Source organism: Trichosurus vulpecula, chromosome 2, assembly GCF_011100635.1.
Source record: "Trichosurus vulpecula isolate mTriVul1 chromosome 2, mTriVul1.pri, whole genome shotgun sequence".
Taxonomy (NCBI): Eukaryota; Metazoa; Chordata; class Mammalia; order Diprotodontia; family Phalangeridae; genus Trichosurus; species Trichosurus vulpecula.
The window spans coordinates 290321962-290348760 of NC_050574.1; the positions used below are offsets into that span (position 1 = coordinate 290321962).

Consider the following 26799-nt stretch of genomic DNA (forward strand, 5'->3'; position numbering starts at 1 on the left):
TCAGAGTCAGGAAGACCTGAGTTCGAATCCTGACTCATACCTTTTACCAGCTGTATGACCCTGGACAAGTCACTTAACCTTTTTTGGTCTTAGTTTCCCGTAAAATGGGGACAATAATAGCAACTACCTTATGGAGGTGTTGTGAGCATCGATTGAGATAACGTATGTAAAGTACTTTGCAAATCTTAAAGCGCTGTGCAGATGTTAGCCATTATTAAATGATTGCTGGTTTACTATCGAACCATAAGATATCAGTATAAGTAATTTCAAGAAACTCAGGAGAACTTGTATGAACTGAGACAGAGCAAAGCAAGCAGGACCAGGACACTGTTACACAAATTGAGCATAATACTGTAACAATAGTAACTAAATGCAGAATAAATGTAACGTACCGAACCCAAGGTAATATGACCACACATGCTGAAGGTGGCAGACACCCTTGCGGAAAATGTTTATTATATTGTCCAGAAAACCTTTTAATATTATACTGTTTAAATGTGACATCATGTGACTAGAGATTGTTTGAACCCAGAACGTCACCCTGACCTCAGTAACTCTCCAGGAACGCCAGAGGAGGAGCTTGGACTTCCCTCAGGTCCTGGATCCATCACTCACCTGGCTCTTGTTTTGGGTTCACCCAAGACAGTCTTTGGCTTACCTTTTATTGAGCTGCCCTCTCTGGGGGTTTGTGTATGCCTTAGCTAAATCCTATATAATGTAAACCTTCCAGAGACTGGATGAGAGGTGCCACACCTCCTTTCTGCTCTGCTCTCCTCCACCCAATGACTTGATAAGTTTCTTTCTAAAACTCTTCCAGATTTTGGGATTAGTTCTCATGAACCACACCCTCCATGGTCCATAGACTGCTTGTGGTTCTTCAGTCATATCCAGCTCTTCATGACCCCACGGAGCACAGCACACCAGTACTCTCCCTGGGGTTTTCTTGACAAAGATGCTGGGGTGTTTTGCCATTTCCTTCTCCAGTGGATTAAGGTAAACAGAGGTTAAATAGCTTGTAAGTATCTGAGGCAGGATTTGAACTCAGGTCTTCCAGACTCCAGGCCCAGTGTCCTAGCCTCTATACCACTTAGCTACCACCATAAACTACAGCATGGTCTCTTCCTTTGTGCTGGGTACATAGTTTATAGTTTATTTTTGCAGATACTCTGTGTTAATCATTACATTTTATGATCCTTTAGCATTTTACAATCCCAGATTTCATGTATAAATACCAAAGATCCCTGCATCTCTAGAATTTGTCATTAGCAATGGAGCTGGCTTGGAATACCCTGTTTGTTGTTCTTCTGTGCAATTTTCCCTGCTGGGCAGTGGACTGGGAATCTACCTGGAATTTCATTTTAGCTGCTGGCCCTCTTCCCAGTGACTTGATTCAGGACTTAGATCATGCATTAAGTGAGCAGGGGTCTAACCTCGTAGCACACAGCCCAGATGCTCCCATCTGCAGCCAGCCGGTGATCGCTGCCTCATCCGAGTATTTTGCCAGCCTTTATGCCAGTGGGGTGACCCACTATAAAATCTTTCTTCCTTGGGCACAACTTCTCCCAACAGGAAGCTCCCGGGAGCCGGACAGGATCACAGTGCAGTGCTACAGAAGACTTCTTGAGGTGCTCAGGGCCGCTGAGCTTCAGCCGTTGGTGATCCTGCACCATCAGATATTACCCGAACAAGCCCTGGCCTCTCCATCTGGGGCCTGGAAAAGTGACCACTTTGTTGGCCTCTTTGCAGACTATGCTTCCTTTGCCTTCCACTCCTTTGGGGACCTGGTTGAGATCTGGATCACTTTTAGTGACTTGGTAGCAGTGATGGAGGATCTTCCCCACCAGGAATCAAGGTCTTCTCGTGTTCAGGCCGTTGTTGATGCCCACAGAAAAGCCTATCATGTCTACCACGAAAATTTCGCTTCTCAAGGTGAATGAAAATGGGCTTGGATTCTTATGAGAAAGGTGATGGGGCATTCAGTAAACCCAGCCAGGTGATTTGGGGTGACCTTAGGTAAATCACCTCTAGGTCTCAGTTTCTGCTGTTGTAAAATGAGTGAGGTTGAATGCAAAGGGGAGAGAGGAAGGAAGGAGTAAGAGGCAGCATAGTACAGTGGAAAAGAGGTTCATGTTGGAACCAGAGGGTCTGGGTTCAAATCAGGTTATTTGTCATTTAACCACACACACACACACACACACACACATGTATGTATGTATGTATGTATGTGTGTGTGTATGTGTGTATGTATATGTATGTGTATGTATATGTATATATGTATATGTATATACATATATACACATACATACATACATGTGTGTGTGTGTGTATATATATATATATATATATATAAAACCTCAGTGCAGTAGATAGCACACTGGGGTTGGAGTCAGGAAGACTAATCTTCCTAAGGTCAAATCTGGCCTCAGACACCTCGTAGCTATGTGACCCTGGACAAGTCACTTAACCCTGTTTGCCTCAGTTTCCTCATTTGTAAAATGAGCTGGAGAAGGAAATGGCTTTATTATCATTGCCAAGAAAACCCCAAATGGGGTCACAAAGAGTCAGACATGACTGAAAGGACTGAACTGATGACCTTAGGCAAGTGACAACCTTTTTGGACCTTGGTTTTCCAAAAGGTACAATCAGAAGGGTGGCTTAGATGTCCTTGAAGGGACCTTTACATTTCTAAATCTATGATTTTATAAGTATATGCATATTGATTACTTATTATAGGTACATTAATTACAATAATATGTGGTAGAAATATATGTATATATAATATAATATACAGAGATGAAATGGGCAGGGTTGGAAGTGTCATTGGAGGTCATAATGAAAAAAAAGTTTAAATTTGTTAAATCATGAATAGGTTTGAAGGGTGGTTCTTAGTGATTTCACTTAATTTAGAGACAGTACAGTACAGAGGAAGGAGCACTGGATTTGGAGTCAGAGGACCTGGGTTCAAATCCCACTTCTGCCACTTACCTATATGGACTTGGTCAAGTCATTTTTCTGACCTTTGTTCCTTTACGTGTAAATAAGGGATTTAGATTAGAGGACTGCTAAGGTTCCTTCCAGCTCTAAATCTAGCATCCTATGGTCTTCTAGCTGTAATATTTTTATCAGGGGAGGGAACACACATTTATTAAGCAGGTACTATGTACCAAGCACTGTGCTAAGTGGTCTATAAATATTATCTCACTTGACCCTCATAACAACCCTAGGAGGTATACACTGTTATTATCCCCATTTCACAGTTGAGGAAACTGAGGCAGGCAGAAGTTAGGTGACCTGTCCAAGGCCACACAGCTAGTGAGTGTCTGAGGCTAGATTTGAACTCAGGTCTTCCTGACTCCAGCACTCCATCCCCCACCACCTAGCTGCCTCTACTCAGTCTAGAAACGATGTACAACTAGTGTACAGAGTTATGGAGGATATCTTCTAGAATGCCGAGGCAGACTAGAAACAAGATCCTAGTCTTTAGTTCTACCGCTGCCTTGGTGTGTGACCTCTTGCAAGCTGATTCACTTTTCTGTGCCTCATTTTTATCATCTATAAAATAGAGATTAGAATTCTAGAAGGGGGTCCTGACCTTTTCTCATATTTCACCTTCTTTTTGCTGCTACCTAAAATTAACTGGATGAAGGTTATTGTACTAAGGTCTCCAGGCTATTGAGGTTCCCAGGGATGGGAGTGGATCCATGTTTCAGAAAGGATTTGGACATAACCTCCGAGCTGCTAGGTGAGGACCAGGACAATGCTACAAGTCAGAGGTGTAGAGACAACTCCCGGGAAGCCACCCTCCAAGCTCCAGGGGCTAGCCAGTTAGCCATTCAGCCCAACAAAACCTCTCTTTGGGGTCATCATAAAACTTATCCTCTGTGTTTGAATGCATCTACTACCAACTGCACAGCTGTCAAGGGAGTTGAGGTGTTAGGTAGAACAGTGCTATCCCGTTAGACACATCTTTTCCTTGGCTGACTTGGATATAATCTGTATAATTTTTAAGGAACATGGAGCAGAGCAAGATCCCCTGATTCTCTGCCAGTGCTTATGCCCACAGGACCAACGTCTGGTCAGTTTTAGGTCCCTATAATTATCTATTCTTAATCTTCTCCCTCCACCCAAATCCCTTTAACAAGACCCCACATAATTTCCCATACACTTGGTTGACTTACCCACAAATCTTTCACTGGTTGCACTCTGGTAGCGCAGATATTACTGTGTTGCTTAGGACAGTAGAAGTTGTATTCCAAAGGACCTTAGAGATTGTCTAGTCAGATATTTTCATTTTATTCATGAGTACATTAAAATCAAGAGATGTGAAGTGACAGGTTATACAGGTGTTAATGGTGGAGTCAGTACTCATACTTGGGCCTTCTGACATGACTGTGGGTATCACTTCTCCTTCCTTTAACCTTATTCCACCAGCACTTTGTTTTATAGCTTTTGCCTCATTTTTATCTCACCTTTGCCCCTCAAATTCTTAGTTTGATGAAACCTTTCTTTTTATTAATTTATTTATTTTTAGTTTTCAACATTCACTTTTGTAAATTTTAAATTTTCTCCCCTTCCCTTCTCCATCCTCTCCCTCCCTGACACAGCCTGCAATCTGATATGGGCTCTACAAATACATTCCTATTAACCATATTTTTGCTTTAGTCATTTTGTGTAGAAGAATTAGAATGAATGGGAGAAACGATGAGAAAGAAAAAAACAAAACAAAACAAAAGAAAATAGTCTGCTTCGCTCTTCACTCAGACTCCATATTTCTTTCTCTGGATGTGGATTGCATTTTCCATCATGAGTCCTGTGGAATTGTTTTAGGTCCTTGCATTGCTGAGAAGGGCTAAGTCTATCAAAGTTAGTCATTGCACAATGTGGCTATTACTGTGTATAATGTTCTCCTGGTTCTGCTCACTTCGCTCAGCATCAGTTCATATAAGTCTTTCCAGGTTTTTCTGAAATCTGCCCGCTCATCATTTCCTATAGCACAGTAGTATTCCATTACATTCATATACCACAACTTGTTCAGCCTCAATGAAACCTTTTACAGATTTTTAGAAATCATTTTCTTTCAATCTTTCTGTTTCAGGGATTATATAACCTCCTGTTCATTCAACTACCAGTTATTGAAAGCTTACTATCTGCTCAGTACTGTGATGTATACTGTGGGGAATTTTTTAAAAGCATGATTCAATCCATCAACAGTCATTTATTAAGCACTCACACTTACATTAAGTTCTGGGGACACAAATGCAAAGACTAAGAATCCTCACTCTCAAAGAGTTTCATTTCTAATGAGGGAGACAAGCACATATATAAATGTATGCAGGATATAAAGGGAAAACTTACAAATAAGCACTAAGCACTTAAATATTAGGTAGTTTGAAAGGGAGGGCATTAGCTGTTGGGAGGATTAATAAAGCCTTTAAATTTTAAAAAATGTATTATTTTAAACACTATAATGGTGAATTTTATTTTACACTTAAGTAGTATGTTTTAAATTATTAATTATATTACAGGTACATTGATGACCATTTTGACTATCCATTATATACAACCTGGATTCATAAATAGTATAAAATATATAGGAAAATCTTTGAAAGACCTCTGATTTGTTTTTATAAATTATCTTTCAAATTACCAGTAACATATTATATGGACTCTTTGTGCCTGACCTGTGGTAGAGCCTTCCAAGCTCATATTGGTCTGATCAGACACAGTCAGACACACTGTACCTTGAACCCAACATAGCATCTTTTTGGTCCTCTTTGAGAATGAAGGACAATAACCAACGTGTGTCAGTGTAACATAGAAGTGAGGGGTTAAGGAAGCAGAGAAGGTGGTACCTTAGCTGAATCTTAAAAGGAGAGATTCTATGGGGTGAACATGAGGAGGGAATGCATTTCAGGGAGGTGTCTAGTACAAAAGTATGGTGATACGAGATGGAGGTTCCCTTGTGCAAGGGACAGAGAGAAGGCCATTTGGGTGGATCACAGAGTGGGGAAAAAGAAGTAATATGCAATGCAATTTTGGGGCCAGATGGTGTACAGTTTTAAAAGCTAAACAGTTTATATTTTATCTTAGAGATTATAGGGAGCCACTGGAGTTTATTGATTAGGGAAGTAATTTGGTTACATCTGTACTTAAGGAAAATCCCTGGTAGCATTGTAGTCTGGAGGAGGGAATGGGAGATGATTCCAGAAGGTTTGGAAATGAAAAAAAGGGAGGAGAGGGAGGTCATGTTGAATGGCATCAGTTTTTTCAGTAAAGTAAGAAGCAAGGTCCTCAACGGAGAGAGTGGGAGGAAGGAGAAATTTGGATTAAATGCCTATCCTGTGTTTATTTTCCTTTCTTTTGCTTTGGTTTTCAGGTGGGAAACTGTCTGTTGTGCTAGGAGCTGAGGACTTCTCTGAGTACTTAACAGGCTCCTCATGGCATCATCTTATCAAGGTAAGACCAGTGAGCTTCATTCCCCATATCAAAAGGTGACAATAGGGGCAGCTAGGGGACATAGTGGAGACTGAGTCCTGGGCCTAGAATCAGGTGGACCTTGAGTTCTAATCTGGCCTTAGACATTTAGTAGTTGTGTAACCCTGGGCAAGTCTGTGTGCCTCAATTTCTTCATTTGTAAAAATGACGCTAATAATAGCACCTCCCAAGGTTGGCATGAGGATAAAATGAAATAATTGTTAATACAACACAGTGTCTGTTACCTAACAGGTAATCAATAAATGCTTGTTAAAATTTTTTTATGAATTAAGAATCATATTGATGTTGTCCAAGAAGATTGACCATTATGATTTTACAAAGTCTTTACTAGATGACAATGGTTTGATGCACACCTCACCTTGAAGGGTCTCAAAAACTTTTCTCTACTCCAAAATAATTATGAATGTTTTGGTTTTGTTGCTCAGTCATGTCAAACACTTCATGACCCTATTTGGGTTTTTACTGGCAAAGATACTGGAATGGTTTGCCATTTCCTTCTTCAATTCATTTTACAGATGAGGAAATTGAGGCAAACAAGGTTGAGTGACTTACTCAGGGTCACACAGTTAATAAGTGTCTGAGGACAGATCTGAACTCAGATCTTCCTGACTCTAGGCCCAGCACTTTATCTACCGTGCCATCTTAGCTGCTCCCATTTAGTTTGAAATTTTAACTAACCTTCTAAAAGAGCCTGTGTCTGCCTGGGCCAAGTATTCAACTAGAGGAGTGCTGATTGCATTGCTTCCTTCAAAGCCCAGTTCAGACAGGGTCTGATTCCCTCCCTGCCTCCCCCCAGCCCACTCTGTACTTCGTAAGCATTTAATTTTCTGTATATGTGATTCTCCTCAATAGAATATAAATTCCTTGCCTTTGTGTCTGTGTCTCCAGCACTGAGCACAATGCCTGGCATACAGAAGGTACTTAATAAATGCTTTTTGAACTGAACTTGAGAAGATGAGGTCAGTTTAGAGTAGGGCTGCTTTTCTGCTAATCGTTATTTAAATGCGTATTCTTCTTTAAACAACTTAGTTCTCACTTCCTCTAATCTTGTGGTTTAGAAAAACAAAAAAAGCCAGAACCCCCACACAAAGCAGTCGGGGCCTCCGGGTGGTTTGTGATTGGCTCAGGGATCATAGCTGTAAGTACTATTTAAAGAATCGCTGTGAGGTAGGTTGTACACACGCCATTTATTCCTATTTTAAAAATGGGGAAAAGTGGCTGGGAGGAAAGCGTTTTGTGAACCTTTCAGCACTATACAAAGCATATTGTTTATTCTAAAGTGTGGTGAACACAACTGGACAAAGTACTCCAGATGTGGTCTGATGGGACAGAGTAGACAGGACTATTGCTTCCCTTGCTCTGGATACCATTCTCCTGATGCACCCAAAGAACACATTGGTTTTCAGTTTCCACATAACATTGCTATATTGGGCTTGCAGTCCCTTAAAACCCCAAGCTGAGGGTTGTTTTTTTTGTTGTTGTTTTTTTTAGTGTCAACTACTTTTATCCATGTCTCTTTTGTTTTCTCCTTAAGTAGTTGATTTCTTAAACCTAATGGCAAGATTTTACATTTATCCCTCTTATTTGTTTCTGCCTCACTGATCCAATTCATTTTGGATCCTAATGAAATGATATTCCTATAGCCCTTAGCACAGTGCCTGGTATCTAGTAGGCACATAATAAATGCTCGTTCCCTTCCCTCCCTACTTTGTCACTGGCCTTCTTTTGTACCATTTGTAAATGTGATAAGCCTGCCCTATATACCGTTATCCAAGTCATTGGATATTAAAGGACAAAGTCCTATAACTGACTCAGTGACCTACCTCCACATTGATGTTAATGAATTAGGCAATATGCTTTGGGTCTGGTCAGCCAGTTATTTCCAGACCCACCTAACTGTATTTTGTTAGAAAATACAGCAAAGACAGCTTTTGACCCCAAGTCTACAGTATGGAGTTAAAAAAAAATCAAAATGCAGGAGTAAGAGAAACAAGTTAAGGGGACAAGGCTAAATCTGGACTTGGCCATCATAACAGTTAGCTACAAGATAGCAAATGGCAGATGTTCCATAAACACTGATGATAAAACTTAATTTAGAAAGCAGTGTGGAGTCAGTCAACATATTATTAGGGTTCATAGGACATGTTGAACTTAATTGGTACTGAGGGTATATAATGAAGATTAGTCATTAGTCAAGCAAGATTAGTCTTTGTCCTCAAGGACTAGATAAATCTAATAATCAAAGCAATGCAGAGAAGTATCTGATCAAAATAAATCTATAAAGATAGTATTTGACAAGTTCATGGAGAGGCAAGAGGTCAAGTGCTATTCTCATGGACTGAAGGGCAGGTGGGGTAGAGAGAGGTGGGAATAATTAGGAAAGGCTTCCTAAAAGACCATGGCCTTAATTTGTACTCTAAAATGTTGATGGGACAATTTGAAAAAGGTGACCACTGCAAGGGGGGATTATCACCAGCATTGGCTCCTGGAACCATTGGCCCTAGAACTTGTGACTCTTTGAGGCTCCTGGTGTCTGGGATACAGCTAGCTAGTTGTTTTTTTTTTTTATGAAAAGTTTTTAAAAATTAAATTTTAAAGGGAAACTGTCCCTTTCACCATTTCTTATGAAACAATAACATCCTATTATATTTCTATACCACCAACTGTTCAGCCATTCCCTAACTGATGAGGCCCAGCTTAGTGGTCTGGGATCCGTGACTGTCTATTGGAATTGGTCAGAATCCTCCTGTCTCTAGTCTGTGCATCCTGCCCCCATTTTCCTCCCTTTTCCTCTTCCCCTCTGCCAGCAGTTAGGGCTCTGCACAGAAGCCAGAAAAGCAGAACAATTCCAAGCAAACTTTGCCTTTCCAGCGCTTGCATCGTAATGGTTCCATTTGTTTGTTTACAGGACTCCCTCGATTTCCTTTCTCTTGGTGTGCCCTGTGATTGCCAACGGGAGGCAGGTCCACCAGAGGAGCTGTGGAAGCTGCAGGTAATTTGAGGCCTTTTCCATCATGGTGGTGAATCGGGTGGGTTTCTGGGAGGGTGTTAGATATTAAAGTTCCAATTGATGCATAGTATTGACAGTAATAATAACTAGCATTTATGTGGCACCTACTATGTACCAGGCAGGTGCTATAATTATCCTCATTTACCAGCTGAGGACACTCAGGAAAACAGAGATTAAGCCATTTGCCTAGGGTCACACAGCTAGTAAGTGTCTGAGGTGGATTTGAACTCGGGTCATCCTGAATTCCAGGCCCAGGATTCTATCTGCTGTACCACTTAGTTGCATAGGTCTGAATTATCAATGACAAAGGAGGTTCTTCGTTTTTAAGTAAGAGATCTGCTTGAAGTGAGAGTGACTGAATCATTAGTAATACTCTTATTTAGACGTTAGAGACATTAGAGTGATAATTCTTATTTTGGGATACATATTTATATTTAGAGGTATCATGGCACTGGAGCAGCTAGGTGGTACTGGGCCTGGAATCAGGAAGACTCACCGTTCTGAATTCAAATCCAGCCGCAGACACTTAGTAGCTGTGTGACCCTGTTTGCCTCAGTTTTCTCATTTGTAAAATGAGCTGGAGAGGGAAATGGCAAAGTACTCTAATATCTTTACCAAGAAAACCCCAAATGGCATCACACAAAGTCAGACATGACTGAAAATTAATGAACAACAAACAACAACAGGATATATTGAATTTAGCTGGATTTAGAGTTGGAGATACCTCAGTTTGGGTCCTGCCTCAGGCATTTAATAGCTATATAACCTTGGGCATATCACTTAGCTCTCTGGGACTCAGTTTCTCCATCTGTAAAATGAAGGGGATGGACTCAATGTCCATGTTAGTTCTCCCTTTCTTGCTTGTCCCAACCCTAGCCCCATTCCCTTTCGTGATAGTAAATATATTAAAACATCCTATGTTCTGAACTTCGGTGTTACACCCAGCTTATTTGTCTTCCTAGATTCCTGGACCCCCACCTATTACTGTCCATGTATACTGTACATACTTCGAGCTTTCTCCTGACCTACTATATCCCTGATTCTTTGACCTTTTGGGACCATAGATAGCTGCCTACTCCTGGGCCTTTTTCTCACTTCTTGCCTGATCCTCACCTTCTCTACTCTCATGGTCCTTAATCCTCAGCTCGTCCTTCTTGGTTTAAGCCCCAACCTTTGCCTTATTACTACCTGTGTCCCCATGGGCCATTAATGACAAGTATATATGCTTTTTGTCCCATAATTTACCACCTCCCATCACCAAGATGATGGCTTGTCGAAAACATTAGCAAATCAAAGTCCTTGTTTATCAAATCCCTCCTGACCCACAGGGTCAGAGTCTCAGCTCACTTAATAAATAAGAATACATAAATAAATGATAAACTGATAATGACATGTTTGCCTCCACCTCTCTATTGTCAATAAGCATCAGCATTGCTGCAAGCACAGACAGGCCAACAAAGATAATGGGTGTATCCATGATATAAAACATCCTCTGACTCACTGTCAGTAGGAAAGCATACTTTGAGTTGTCATTCTAGTAGCTGGGGTGAGCTATAGTGAATCATTCTCATCCTCTCACCTGATCTCCCTGTAATCAATAGATTTTATATATGAGACACAACAGACGAGATACGGGCCATGATGGACCAGCACTGGGATCTGTGAAAGTCTGTGTGTTAACTGAATTTGAAACCAGTTTATGTGTGAACTGAATCCATAAGCTTGGTTTTTACTCATTGGATGGATAGACAAGCAGTTTCCAAAGTAAGGACCCTGTATCTCCGGTGGGCTGTGCAGTGACCCCAAGGCAGTAATCAGTCAGAAGTTAGAAAGATGGGTTCCATCTCACCTTTCCCATGATAGGCGATAGGACCACCACCACCACCCCCTTTAATCACTATTACCCAAGAACCCTTCTTCCCCTCCCCTCCAAATGTCTTCCCTTCCACTTTTAGTAGAGGTCCCCAGGGCAGATACAACCTAACCACAGCCCAGGCACCTGTACCAGCAGCCGTTCAGGGAAAAAAATTCCTCCCCACCCCCAATGTCGGCCCGACCTGCTAGTCCCCTTTTCCTCCTGATAGAGAATAGCCTCCTAGACAGTGGCTGATGTGACTCTCTCTCCAATCTCCTTTTTGGTGGGACAGAGTGAGCTACTCAGGGTAAGCCTGGATGGATAGGTCACAGTCCACATCAGAGGTCTCCTTATATTCTTTTCTCCAAAAGCTATCTCCCCTTCTAAAGTGTCCTATTGGTGCCATGTCTAGTCTTCTTGTCACTTGGATTGCAGGGTAGCAATCCAAACACCATTCTTTCCCTCATCCCATGTAGCTAATCATTTGCCAAATCCTGTCAATTTGATTTCCATAACATTTCTTATATCCATTCTCTTCTCTATATTCACACAGCTACTTTCTCTTTCGGGCCCTCATCACCTCACACCTGGACATTACGATAGCCTCCCAATTGCTATATCTGCCTCAGGTCTCTCCCTACTCCTTTCTATCCTCCATGAAGATCCATACAGGGCCACTCCCCTACTCAGTTAACTCCCATGATTCTCTATTGACTCAAAGATCCAACATTACTTCTTCTTTAACTCGTCCTTTTTAATATCCATTTTTAAAAGTTTTAAAATGCATGAAATTTGGTATGGCAGCAATGTACATAATTTAAAAATAAGTAAATATACATATATGGTATAAATATATATATGGAGTAAATATACATATATTTATACATATAAATATACATATATGGCACTCAGTTTTTCATTGATGGAAGTGTGCAATAGAAAAGTTTGGAGACCAGATTAGACTAGAATATGGTATTAAAAACCCATTCTTCTCCCACAAAGACCGGTGTTAGTTCCACTTAATAACTAGAGCCATGCAATTCATTTTGACAATGTTTTAAGTGACTACTGTATGCAAGGCACTGGGCTAGGGATGGTAAGTATTTGCTCAAGGCACTTATAATACAAATGACATTCAGATGCTCAGACCCAGTTAATCAAGGTGATTTTTTTTTTAAAAATGATTTATTAGAAATACAATCTTGAGTCAGTTCAACTAATTAAACTTGCTTTGCAACAATTTACATTGTAATTAGTAATAGCTAATACTGCTAATAGCAAGCATTTATATAGCACTTTAAGGTTTTGCAAAGCACTTTACAAATATTATTTTATTTTATTCTCACAACCAATCCATTTTACAGATGAAGAAAATGAGGCAAAGAAAAGTTAAGCAATTTGTTGTCACACAGTTAATGTTTGAGACAGGATTCAATGACTTCAACCCATAAAATGTCATAATTTGACTTTTGCTGCCTCCAAGTCTCCATTGGGATTCTTTGTCCATTCATTCATACTCACTTTTCTTCTGATATGGCCCCTGTTAGTGTGCCCTCTGTTTGGCTGGTTTGGTTTCTGGGTTTAGGATTTTTTGGGGGGCTTTGCATTATTATTTCAAGGCCTTTCCACATTGTTTTCCATTTTTCACACCTGTCAATATTTATGCATTATATTATTACATCAGATGAAGGCGTCCATTTTAGTCCATTTAGTCCATTGTCCATTTTAGATTCCTTTCAGTTTTTAAAATTACAGTAGAAATCTTTGAACAGATAGCTCTTTTCTCTTTTGTTTTGGAGAACTTCCTTTTCAGCACATTCTTACCAGTGATGTAATTAGTGAGCTAAGGTAGGATTATTTTTGTAATTTTTAGTGCTTGTTGCCAGTTTGCTTTCCCCTCTCTCCCTTGCAAAGCTTGCAGTTCCACCAGCAATGAATGAGTATAAACCAAATTGATTCTTGTACACCCCTCAATATGCCTACTGCTTTCAGAAGCTTTAGACTGAGCAGGCTCAGTTCCTGAATGGTTTTTGTCTCTTTGCAGACCATGGATCCCAAAGTGAAAGTTTTCATCTTTAGCCTAAAACTTCACAACTGTGTTTCCCTGAAGGAGAAATCAGCTCAACTGTTTAACATGATTGAAGGTTGGTAGGAAATACCCAGAGAGGCTGAAATTGGCTTTAATGAACAGACTGTTCATCTCTAAACTCCTTTCCTTCTCCCAATTCTATGACCTGTGAAACACTGAGGTTCAAACATGGAAAGATGGTGAATAGGATCAGACTTGAAAGACAACAAGGATGACAGCTTTGCTAGGAATTTGGTGCCAGATTGTACTTCCTGCTCCTTTCTTCCTTACTCACTGCCTCTGACTTCATGTATAGATGGTGTGGGTGTGATAGAGGCCATTCACTGGGTGGTGGCTGGAGTAGGTCCAGGGGAAAGTGCACAGTCTGAGAACTGGGAGACCTAGGACACTGGACAAGGTAACTGTGTCTCAGTTTCCTCGTGTGTCCAATGAGAATAAGAACTACCCTGTCTCCTTCACAGAGTTGCTATGATTCAGATGGCTCACTTCTACATAATACCTTAAGGTTTACAAAGTGCTAACCTTTATAACATCCCTGGGGGATAGGTAGAAAGGTATCATTACCCAAATTACAGATGAGGAAACTGAGGCAGAGAGCTATTAAGGGGCATACCAAGGCTTACTCAGCTAGTAAGTATCAGAGCCAGGACTAGTACTCTGCTCACCCAACTCCAAGACTAGTCTTTTTTTGCCCTACATCTCCCTGACTTCTTAGGATAATATGAATCAAGTCTATTCAATAGCCTTGGAAGAGCATCCAAGGAAGATGCCCAATTACTAAATGTGTGTACCAGGCATGCACTCAAAGGAAGAGTCACATTGTTTAGATGTGTATCCTAGTTCTTCCTAGCAAAAACGTGGCCAAATGTCTCACTGAAAAGAGGACTCGTAAGTAGGGGGATGGGTAGCTAGGTGGTGCAGTGAGAGTGCCAGAACTGGAGTCAAGAAGACTTTTCCTGAGTTCAAATCTGGCATCAGATACTAGCTGTGTGACCCTGGGCAAGTCAATTAACTTTGCCTCAGTTTCTTCTTCTGTAAAATGAGCTGGAGGAGGAAATGGCCAACCACTCCAGTATCTTTGCCAAGAAAACCCTAGATGGGGTCACATAGAGTGGGACACTACTGAAAGGAAAATCTGTGTGTACTGGACACAGACTGAGTTTCTGTGAGATTTGGTTTTCCCATCTGCAAAAGGGCTGATCCGATTTGCTGCCCGTTTGCCTTTTAGGGCCAAATAGGTAAGAAATGGGATTAGGCCCGTATCTGGATACTTACTCATTTGCTGGCATATTCCACTAAGATCACAAAGATGGGTTTTAATTGAATAAATCACCCTAGTAAAAATGAATGTTAGAAATTTTTTCCATCCTCATTAATTCCTCAGCCTATGAAGGAGCGGGAGGCAGTGTGTGGCAGCAGAGTGAGAGCTGAGCTTGAAGGTAGGAAGATCTGGGTTCAGGCCCCTGTCTGTAACACATTCTGAGAGTTTGACCCTAAGGGCTCCAGGGAGCTATTCCAGAGAAGGTGCCAACCTGCATGGGCAGAGGAAGCTTCCTTCCCCATGTAGGAAGTCTCCATGCCAGTGAAATCACAGCTTTAGTCCCTATCCTTAGGAAGGAAATGATAATTTCTAGAGGTAGGTACTGAAAGGGCATTGAATCTGCTGCTTAGAATGTTGATGTCATAGAGCTCTTTTTAGGCACTAAGAAAAGTGCTACAGATGGACACCCATCCTGATGGGCGGTGTGCATGTTTGATTGAACAAACCTCTTATCTTACAGCCATAAATAAAGACGAAGTACTGACTGTTGGGTTTGATGTCAGTGAATTCCTACAGTGTCCTTCCAGTGCCGAGAAAAGGTAAGACCAGTTTTCTTCTGTTTGAGGCTGGATGTTCATGGTGTGGGAGACTGTGTGACCTTGGACAAGTAATTTTATCTCTCTGATAAATGAGATAAAAATGAGATGAAATCTCATTTTGTCTCTCAATTTTTTCCCCCCCATTATAAAATGAGGGAAAGGCTGTTCAGAAAACAATATGACAGCATTTTCAATGGCTTATGAAATGTCACTTGGAGATGGGAGTATTATAATAAGACTAGCAAATGGTGTCTCCTTATGTTTGTCCTTCATTCTTGAATAGGACCATGACATCGGGGAGAAGATGACATGACTTGCAGTTGACTTTGATTTGAGTGAGGGAGGGCTGTGCAAGGTCACCTGTCTCACTTTCTCCTCCAGAGCCATCTGGGTCCAGTGGCCTGATATTCATTAGGGTGACTGGAGGTGGCCCAGGATGCATTGGGAGACCCTGGCCCTTTTAGGCTAAGGCCTTTTCATGTACTCACTTAGAGTGAGGTAACATTCAGTGAATATTCAGGTAATATTCAGTGAATAGGCCTCTTTAGGAGGTTAATCAAGGGATGGCCTCTTTAATCAAACCTCAAAAAAAGAAAAAAAATCAAATTGGGAGGAGAAGACCCTCAGGGTTCCTGGCCAAAACAGAAACAACTACTATTTAGTCTTTACATTCACTCTGTGCTAGGAGGTAAGGCACCTATTGTCCAATCTATGAGCTCCAGGCAGCTAGGTGGTGCAGGTGCTAGAACACCAGACTTGGAGTTAGGAAGACACAAGTTCAAATCCTGTCTCAGACACTTATTAGCTGTGTGACCCTGGGCAAATCACTTATCCTCTGCCTCGGTTTCCTTACCTGTAAGATGGAGCACTACCTCCCAGGATTACTGTCAGATTGAAATGAGATAATATTTGTAAAGTGCTTAAAGAGTCATATCAGTGCTAGTTATTGCGATTCATTAATTACAAAACTGCTTTCAGAAATATCACCTCATTCGACAGATGCAATAGCCCTCTTGGGTAGATAGGGCCAAGCATTACCAACCTCTTTTTTCAGATAAGGAAACTGAGACCAAGAAAAGTGAAGTGACTTAGCTAAGGTTTGATAGGTAGTCAATGGGGGATGTTGGGTTGTGACCCAGATCCTAACCCAAGACTCTTTGCATGGAACCACATGGGTTGTGACCACTGGGTCATGCTTAATGTTGGTTCTATTCAAACCTCTCCAGCCACCTATGCCCCCTCAAGACCATACAGGGAAGGGTCTCTATCTTCTCCTAAGCCGGGCTAGACGAAGATCTCCTTCCATTGGCTCCATCGCCTTCCTCACTGTTTTTTTGGCAAGCTACCTGGTGCCTACTGTTTGAGCCTGAATACCCATGACTTCTGTGTTCCTCTGCCTTGCCTCATCTCTTTTCTCTTCTAGAGCACTAGGTATTGACTAGGGACCTCTCTATGCTGAGAAGATTCCTAGATGGGGCTCACAGCTAGGTGTGGACTCGGGAGTACCTGAATTCAGACATTTACTAGCTGTGTGATCCTGGGCAAGTCATGACATTTCTGTGCCTCTGTTTCCTCATCTGTAAAGTTAGGGAGTTGGATGATCTGGTCCCTCATATCTCTGAATCCATGATCCTATGATTTCTGGCGACCAGGTGGCCAAAAGTGGCATAAATGGTTTACTTTGGCCATGTGGACTTAAACCCTATGCCATTCATGTTAAGTAGCCAGAAATCAGCTAGTGGTTTTAGTTTAGATCTCTAGGTCTAAGCCAGAGGCAGGGAACCAGCAGCCTCAAGGCCACATGTGGCCTTCTAGGTCTTTGGGTGTGGCCCTTTGACAAGTTTTACAGAACAAATCCTTATATTAAGGGGATTTGTTCTGTGAAGTTTGGATTCAGTTAAAGGCCCATACTTGAGGACCTAGAGGGCCATGTGTAGCCTCAAGGCTGCAGGTTTCCCACCCCTGGAAACAATCTAATGGCAGTCTCACAGTCTGAACCAGGAGGCCTGGGCTGTCTCACTTGCTCCAAGAGTGTAATTATCTAAGCCTCAATTTCTCTGTCTTTAAAAACGTTAGAGGGATGAGGAACAGACCAGGGATTTCATTGGTATAAGGCATCCTGGGTGAGGACACTTTCTCCATCACATCACCTTCTTCACATCTGAGAGCTGCACAATGCAGTGGTGTCGAACTCAAAAAGGAATGAGGACCCCTAAATCCAGTTCCATATTAACGTAGAAAATCACATTTACCTAATCTGTGCTCTAGTGTACCTTTATTTTGTTATGTATTTTCCAGTTGCATTTTAATCTGGTTCTGGAGCCCTCAGCAGTGTGGAAGGCTGCATAGATAACTTCTGAACTAACTTGAGCTTTGACTTTTAGAGAAACGCTGGGTGCCTCATTAACCCAAAGTGGAGAGCCAGTTCATAATAAAGGGATTTATCTGCTGGAGAGATGATCTCTGACCTCTGCCTCCCACCAGGGAGTGGTATATGATAATGTCAATGCTAATCATTCACAGTTTTCCAAAACTGCTGATGCTTCCATAACAATCCCAGGAGGCAAACAATGTCAATATTATTGCCACCATTCTACAGACAGGAAAATTGAGGTTCTGAGAAATGACCTCCAAATCATCCCAGTAACTCATGGCAGAGCTAAGACTCTAGTCTTCTGACTCCTTAGAGCATGGCACACTAGACTTAGAGTCTGGAAGATGTGGGTACCCATCCTATTTCAGCAGGTCACTTCAACTCTCCATGCTCTGTTTCCTTAGCTGTTAAATGAGGGGGATGGAGTCTTGTTGTCTCTGAAGGTCCCTTCCAGCCGTAGATCTATGAGCCTGGGATCCAAGTCTGGTGTCCTACTATACCACCCTGCAAAGGACCAGGGACGAAGACAGAAAGGAGGGCTTCAGTGAGTGAAAACCTGACTTGTTCACGTGTTGCTGAGTATTTCTCTGATTATCCTCCAGAACCAAAGCTCTTGTTTAGCAGGCATTTCCAGAACATCCTTTCCTCTCTTCTCCTCCATTCAAAAGGATAACTGAGAATTGACTCTAATTATAGAATCATAAGATTTTAGAATTGGAAAAGGCCTCAAATCCCATCTAGTCTAACCTCCTACCCAGTGCAGGAATCCTTTGTCATTCCTGATGAGTGGTCATCCAGCCTCCTCTGGAAGGTGACCCCCGAGGTGGCTCCTTCCACTTGTGGACTGCCTCCATTATTACAAAGGTCTGCCTTAGGTTGAGCTAACAGTTGACATTTTGTAAAATCACTCATTGGTCCTCAGGCTATTTTTTGAAGCTACACGAAATAAATCCAGTCCTCCTTCTACAAGATAATCCTTGAGGCAGCTGGGGGTGCAGTGAATAGAGCTGGGCCAGAAGTTAAGAAGAGTTGAGTCCAAATTCTGCCTCAGACACTTGCTAGCTGTATTAACTTTGGCAAATCACTTAACCTCTTTAAACAATTGTAGAACAGGGATAATAACAACACCTACCTTGCAGAGTTGTTATGAGGATCAAATGAGATATTATTTGTAAAAAGTTCTTAGCACAATGCCTGGCACATAATGGGTGCTATTATATAAATACTTATCCCCTCGCCCCCTTCTTCAGTTAGAAAACAACCATGCCTCCTTCTCAGCCTCCAACCCCCAAGTCTCCTCTTTTTTAGGCTAAACACCCCCAAGTTCTTGGAACATCCTCATCCTGAATCAAATAATTATAAAATTTTAGAATTGAAGGGAAACTTCCTCTTAGCCTGAGATTTTTAATGTTGGGGTCCATGGACCTTGGGCTGACTTCAGGGTGTCTGTGAACTTGGATAGGACAAAAAAATCATGTCTTTATGTTTCAATAACTTCTGAATGAAATGCAGCATTTCCTTCCATTATGAATGTAGGTAGCAAAAAATTTTGAAGAGATAAGCTTTACCAGACTGCCAAAGGGGTCTTTGAGCCTAAAAAGGTTAAGAACCCCTGGTCTAAGTCAAGGGTAGCAGAATTGACAAGTTGTCCAAGTGAAGTCAAGCCGTTCTACTCTTTATAGTAATCAACTAGTAACTGGCTTCTAGGGGGTGGGGAACGGAGACGTTCAAAATGTCTGTATCTAAATATATAATTTGCAGCTTGATGAGAGAGACCTAAATCATGCATTGGGAGAACTGGACTTTAGTCCTGGCCCAGCTACAAGCTTGTGGTATGACCACAGTGAGTCACTTAACTTTTGTGTTTCAGTTTCTCTGGCTTTACAATAGAGTTAACATGTCTCCTCCCCAAAATATCTTAGGGGCAGCTAGGTGGTGTAGTAGATAGATACAGCATTGGCCCTGGAGTCAGGAGGACCTGAGTTCAAATCTGACCTCAAGCACTTATTAGCTGTGTGACCCTGGGCAAGTCACTTAACCCTGTTTGCCTCAGTTTCCTTATCTGTAAAATGAGCTGGAGAAGGAAATGGCCAACCACTCCAATATCTTTGCCAAGAAAACCACACATGGGGTCACAAAGATTGGACACCACTGAAAGGCAACTAGACAAAACTCACAGGGACGTTGTTAGGTTGACTGAAGAAATAGTCACCTTTTAGTAGGACAATGTCCCTCTTAAAATGTGGTGCCCAGAACACAGCCCCAGATACGATCTGAGTAGGACAGAAGATCTGGGATAATCAGTTCCTTCCCTCATTCTGGATGCTATGTTAACACTTTCGGTGTTCATGTTGTTTCCTTTTTGGCTAGAGTGTTGTAAGGGACTCCCAGTGAGAAAACTTTCTCTCCCAATGCTCATCAGTAACGGTTCTAAATTTTAGAGTATTAGAGTGTTGTTTTGGGTACTGAGAGGTTAAATAAGTTACCCAGAGTCACACAGCCAATATGTGTCAGAAGCAGATCTCGAATCTGAGTCTTCCTGATTCCAAGGCAAGGACTCTGGCCACTCCCCCAGGCTGCCTCTCTGTTATCATATTGTCACTTTCTGAACAGCAGTAAAAAAAATAAGCTGAACGTTTTGTGGTTCTGATAGCCAACCTTGGACATTGGAGGAGCATGAAGGTGGGGCCTGTGAGTAGGGATACTGCAGATAGTCAAGTCAAGAAACGTTTACTAAGCATCTATTACGTGCCAATCATTGGGTTAGACCTGGGAGATAGAAAGAAAGGCAAAAAAGAGTCCCTGTTCTCAGTGAGCTCACAGTCCAATGAGGGAGGCAACATGCAAACAACTATATACAAACAAGATAGAAGTAGGAGCAAAAGAAGATCATTTCAGGGGGAAAGTACTAAGATTACAGGAGAATTGTAGAAGACAAGATTTTTTTCCATTTTTTAAAAGTTAATTTATTTATTTTTCGCTTTCAACATTCACTTCCATAAGTTTTAAATTTTCTCCCCCTCCTTCCCCAAGATGGCCTGCAATCTGATATGAGCTCTGCATATACATTCCTATTAAACATATTTTCACATGAGTCATGTTGTACAGAAGACTTAGAACAAATGGCAGAAACCATGAGAAAGAAAAAACAAAACAAAACAAAAAAAGAAAACAGTCTGCTTCTCTCTGCACTCAGACTCCATAGTTCTTTCTCTGGATGGGGATGGCGTTTTCCATCATGAGTCTCTGGAATTGTTTTAGGTCATTGCATTGCTGAGAAGGGCTCAGTCTCCCAAAAGCAGTCATCGCACACTGTGGCTGTTTCTGTGTACAATGTTCTCCTGGCTCTGCTCACTTCACTCAGCATCAGTTCATATAGGTCTTTCCAGGTTTTAGAAGACAAGATTTGAGCTGAGACTTGGAGGAAGCCAGAAAAGTCAGGAGGCAGGGAGGAGGAAGGAGAGAGTTCCAGGCATTGAGCCGTTAGATGGAGTGTCTTGTATGGAGGCGCTGTCACTCGATGGCAAAGTACATGGAGGGAAATAAGATGGAAGAAGACTGGGGAAGGTAGGAGGGGGTCTGGATATGAAGGGCTTCAAAAGCTAAATGGAGGTTTTTATATTTAATCTTAGAAATGATAGGGAGCCACTGAAGTTTATTGTGTAAGGGATGACATGCTTAAACTTGAATTTTGAGATCATTTTGACAACAGAGTGGAGGATGACCTGAAACAGCCCCCCATGCTGAGGCAGGGAGACCAACCCCAGCAGGCTCTTGGGTATGAGTTGGTGAGGGGCTGCCCGAGTGGTGGCAGTGTCCGAGGAGGGTGGTGGGGTGGTGGTGTACAAGAGATGCTACAAAGATGGAATCTATGGAACATGAGAACTGATAGGATATGAGAGGTGAGAAAGAGAATGAGGAGTTGAGAATGACACCTAGCTTGCAAGCCTGGATGTCTGCTAAGATAGTGGTAACCTTGACAGAAATAGGGAAATTAGGAAGAGGGAATGGTTTGATTAGGAGGAAGAGAAAGAGCTCAGTTTTGTACTTGTTAAATGTAGGACATCTAAGAGCCACCCAGTTTGAGAGGGCCGATAAGCAGTTGGGGATGTGAGACTGGAAGTTAGGAGAAAGGTTAGGGCTGGGTAAATAGATCTGAGAACAATCTGCATAGAAATGATAATGGAATCCATGGGAGTTGATGAGTTAACCAAATGAAGTGGTATAGAGTGAGAAGAGAAGAAGGCCCAGGACAGAGCCTAGGGAGACTTCCACACTTAGTGGAAATGACCTGGACGAAGATCTAGCCCATGAGCAACTTGAGAGCAGGAATGAGTTTTGGTGTTTTTTGTTTATTTGTTTGTTTTTGTGGAGCAAGGTTGATCTTTGTATCTCCAGTGTTTGGCACAGTGTCTGGCACATAGTAAGGTCTTCTCAAGGAGCTTAGCCGCCAAAGGTGGGAAGGATAGAGGAACATAGCTTTCAGGATGAACAGATCATAGACATAGTAGATGTGACTGACTTCCCTGACTTCCTTTAAGTCCCAACTAAAATCCTACCTCCTATAGGAAGCCTTACCCAGTCCTTCTTAATTCCAGTGCCTTCCCTCTGTTAATTATTCCTGTTTACCCTGTATGTAGCTTGCATTGCATATATATTTTTTACATGCTGTCATCTGCCCTCCCCCCATTAGATTAAGGGCAGGGACTCTCTTTTGCCTCTTTTTGTATCCCTAGTGCTTAGCACAGTGCCTGGCACATAGTAGGTGCTTAATAAATGTTTATTATATGGCACTGTATTGTATTGCATTGCATATATTGTATTGTATATGTGTTGATTGGTTTGCTGCTTCCCTCCCTTTTTAATTCCTTGTTACAGGGAATTGTTCAAGGAGTGGGAGGGGGGTGGAGAGGGATATATCTGGAAATGAAAGTGGTATAAAAACAAAACATATCAATCCAAATTAAACAAAACAAAGGATTGCTTCCTTTTCTTCTACTTCGGCAGGTATTGTTCCCTATCTGACAATCTGGCTGGAGAAACCAAAGAGCAGGAAAGGAGCCCCGAGGCAGCCTTCTCTGTGACACCTACCTCAGCCTACTGGAGAGTTTGGCAGATGTTTGCTAACCAGTCTGTGGCAGAGAGAGACTCGTTCCTGAATGACGTTTTCCCGGAAGGTTTTCTCTGGGGTGCTGCCACAGGAGCCTTTAACGTGGAGGGAGCCTGGGCAGAAGACAGAAAAGGAGAAAGTATCTGGGACAGGTTTGGACACCAGGGCCATGCTGAGAATAAAGCAGTGCCTGATGTGGCCAGTGACAGTTACCACAAGGTGGAGTATGATATCTCTCTCCTGCGTGGCCTCCAGGCTCAGGTCTACAAGTTTTCCATCTCATGGTCCAGGATCTTCCCCACAGGCCACAAGAGCAGCCTCAACCCCAGGGGTGTAGCCTACTATAACAAGTTGATTGACAGCTTGCTGGCCTCCCACATTGAACCAATGGTGACCTTGTTCCACTGGGACCTACCACAGGCCCTGCAGGATCATGGGGGTTGGCAGAATGAAAGTGTGGTGGATGCTTTTGTGGACTATGCCGCTTTTTGCTTTGCCACCTTTGGGAACCGGGTGAAGCTGTGGGTGACCTTTCATGAGCCTTGGGTGATAAGCTACGCAGGATATGGCACTGGACAGCATGCCCCAGGCATCTCTGACCCAGGAGTAGCCTCGTTTAAGGTACTTCTCCCCCTATGATTTATACTGCTCTGAGCAGTCTGTCAATAAGCAGGCAGTTATTAAGGCCTTACTATAGGCTAGATACTGTGCTGTGTGCTGGGGATACAAATAAGAACAAGAAACGTAGGCCCTGCCCTCAAGAAATTCACAGTCTAATGGAATATTAGGAAAGGACATTGAGTTAATCCCCTTTCCCTCAGCTAGTACAGATGCTGTCTCTGACTGATCATTCCTCCCATCAGAGGTCTATAGCAGGAAGAGATCTCAAACACCTTCCAATGCCACCCCCTTATATTATATATGAAGAAACTGAGGCTTATGGGGGTTAAGTGGTCAACCATAGGTAGTAAGCACCAGAAGTGGGATTTGAACTCACATATTCCAACTTGAGAACCAACATGTTCTCCACTGTAACAACAGCTGTCTTTTTTTCTGTAAAATCTTCTTTCCCTGGCAGTGTTCTAGAGTAGCTATTAGTACTACACTATAGGTTTTTTCTACTATTCATTGCTTTCATTTAAATTCCATTCAGGGCTTTCCAGGCAAGATCACAGAGTGAGACAATTTAGTGGAGTCAGGTTTCTCACACATCCCTCAAAAATTAACAAATAGAAATGCCAAAGAAAAGAGAAATAGCTAAAAGAACAACAACAACAACAAAAAAGCCAATAACTCAAACAAAATTTTAAAATAAGTGGAGTGGTAATACAATCACATACTAAGATGCTATGGGGAAATGTATAGTCCTGGAGATGCTTGTATCCCACTGGAAGATGAGACTTTAAAGAGATATGGAACCAAAGTTTTCTTGACTCAAAGCCCAGCACTCTTGTCTCTCTGTCTTTTAGAGAACTAAGCAAACCAATATACATACACGTGTGTATGTATGATATGTATGTGTGTGTATACACATACACACATATACATATATATATATATATATTTATACAAAACAAATTCCCACAAAAGCCATGTCAAAAGAAAAAAAAGGAAGACAGGAAGAGGAAGGAAGGGAGGAAGGAGGGAAGGAAGGAAGGAAGGAAGGAACGAGGGAAGGAATGAGGGAAGGAAGGAAGGAAGGAAGGAAGGAAGGAAGGAAGGAAGGAAGGAAAGAAGAAGGAGCAAAAGGAAGGAAGGAACGAGGGAAGGAAGGAAGGAAGGAAGGAAGGAAGGAAGGAAGGATGGAAGGAAGGATATGCTTCAGTCTCCTCTCTGACCCTATCACCTGTCTATCTGGAGGCAGGTATCATGTTTCATAATGAGGCCTTTAGAATTGTGGTTGTTAGTCCTTATGTTGTTCAGAGCTCCTAATGCTTTCAGAGTTGATACAATATTGTTGCTATTGTATGAATTGTTCTGGTTCTGCTCTCTTCACTTTGCATCAGTTCCACAAGTCTTCCCAGGTTTTTTGAACCTATTCCCTTTATCATTTTTTATGGCAAAATAATATTTCATCACAATCATTACCGAAACTTACTCAGCCATCTCCAGTTGATGGATATACCCTCAGTTTCCAATTCTTTCCCACCATGAAAGAGCTGCTATAAATGTTTTTGTATACTTGTGTCCTTTTCCTGTTTCAATTCAATAACCATTTATTAAGCAACTACTATATGCTAGACACTGTGCTGAGTGCTGGGGATACAGATAAGAACAAGAAAGGCAGCTCTGCCCTCAAGGAGCTTACAGTTGGATGGGGGAAGACAACATACAAAAGGAAGCTGAAAAGCATGATGGGGGATGGAGGGAGGAGGAAACAGAGGTTGAGGGGAATGCAGAAGGAGGGTATGATGTTCTATAGAGTCAGAACCAAGCGGAGCCTCTGATGGAAAATGGAGAATTACTTGGAAAGATCTGGAATTTCTGAGCCAGCTATAAAGGAAGGCTTTGAGAGGAGTTTACTGCTCCACTCTCCAGTTCTCCAATCAGAGGGGAGAGGCAACTGAGGGAATTGAGGCGTTGTCTACCAAAAATTGAGTGAGTCAGCTTAGGATGAGATTTCAGGTGCTGAGATTTCAGATTCAAGGATGCAGTGTGGGCTAACAGAGAACTGAGTCAGGAAAACCTGAGTTCAAATCTACCTAATTCCATGCCCAGCATTCTATCTACTGCAACCTAAACACCCCAAGCAATCCTCTAAGAGGGACCTTAGAGACCATAGAGTCCAACCCTCTAATTTTTGCAGCTAAAAAAACTGAGGCACAGAGAGGTTAAGTAACATGTGCAGAGATGGCAGATTGTAAGTGGTTAATATAGGATTTGAACTCAGATCTTCTGACTGTAGGCCCAATGTTCTATCCATTTGGACACCAAGATGCCTTGAGGCAGTTCAGTAAGTACAGAAATTGTGGAACTGGTATAATTGAAGTTTCCTTCCCTGGAGTTCCCTGTCCCAGTGAGATCACAGGTATGGGGAACAAAGTAAATAAGTGTCCCTCAAGCCTGTATTCTGTTCTCTCTCCTTCCCTCTCTCTTTCCCTTCATTCTCAAAGGTGGCTCACTCCATCCTCAAGGCTCACGCCAAGGCTTGGCATCATTATGATCGCCACCATCGTGGCCAGCAGCAGGGGCAGGTGGGGATCGTGCTGAACTCGGACTGGGCCGAGCCCTATTCTCCAGAGGAGGCAGAGGATGTGAGGGCTGCCGAGCGCTACCTGCACTCGATGCTGGGCTGGTTTGCCCACCCTCTCTTTGTGGACGGTGACTACCCTGACACACTGAAGGCCCAAATCCGGCAGAAAAACAGGCAGTGTGGCAGCTTTGTCGCCCAGATCCCCAGCTTTACCAAGGAAGAGAAGCTTCTCTTGAAAGGCTCCTCTGACTTTCTCGGCCTGTCACATTATACCTCTCGCCTGATTAGAGATGCTCAGAATGACTCTTGTGTCTCAGACTATGACAATCTCCGGGGTTTCTCCCAGCACGTGGACCCCACCTGGCCCGAGACCTCGTCCCCTTGGCTTCGAGTGGTGCCCTGGGGTCTCAGGAGACTCTTGCAGTTTGTGTCCCTGGAATATACCAAAGGGAACGTTCCAATCTACCTGGCTGCCAACGGCCTGCCTATAGAAGAAGGCAGAAATCTTGATGACTCTGCAAGAAGTGACTATTTCAAACTGTATGTCAATGAAGTGCTCAAAGGTGAGGGCTCACACATCTCTTTAATTCTTTAAGGTTTACAGAGCACTTTCCTTTATAACAACTCGGGGATGGAGGCAGAGCCAGCATTGCCACCCCATTTCACAGATGAGGAAACTGAGGCTTCTAGCGGCTAGAGAATCAGAGCCGGGATTTCCACTTAGGCCTCTTGACGCCGAGTCCAGCATTGTCTCTGCTGCTCTCTGCAGCCTATAAGGACAGCGTTTGTCCTTTTGTCCTTTTCCAATTCATC

General features: G+C 42.4%; 1 protein-coding gene across 1 annotated transcript in view; it reads left to right on the forward strand.

Moving 5' to 3' along the window:
• The first annotated feature begins 1268 nt into the window (after positions 1–1268).
• Positions 1269–26799, forward strand: part of LCT (lactase) — a 44141-nt gene continuing 18610 nt past the window's right edge. Inside the window, exons 1-8 of the mRNA XM_036747042.1 lie at positions 1269–1929; positions 6377–6456; positions 9404–9487; positions 13405–13504; positions 15231–15309; positions 21469–21471; positions 22691–23414; positions 25907–26549. Coding sequence (XP_036602937.1) covers positions 1269–1929; positions 6377–6456; positions 9404–9487; positions 13405–13504; positions 15231–15309; positions 21469–21471; positions 22691–23414; positions 25907–26549 — 2374 coding nt within the window. The remainder of the gene's footprint in view (positions 1930–6376; positions 6457–9403; positions 9488–13404; positions 13505–15230; positions 15310–21468; positions 21472–22690; positions 23415–25906; positions 26550–26799) is intronic.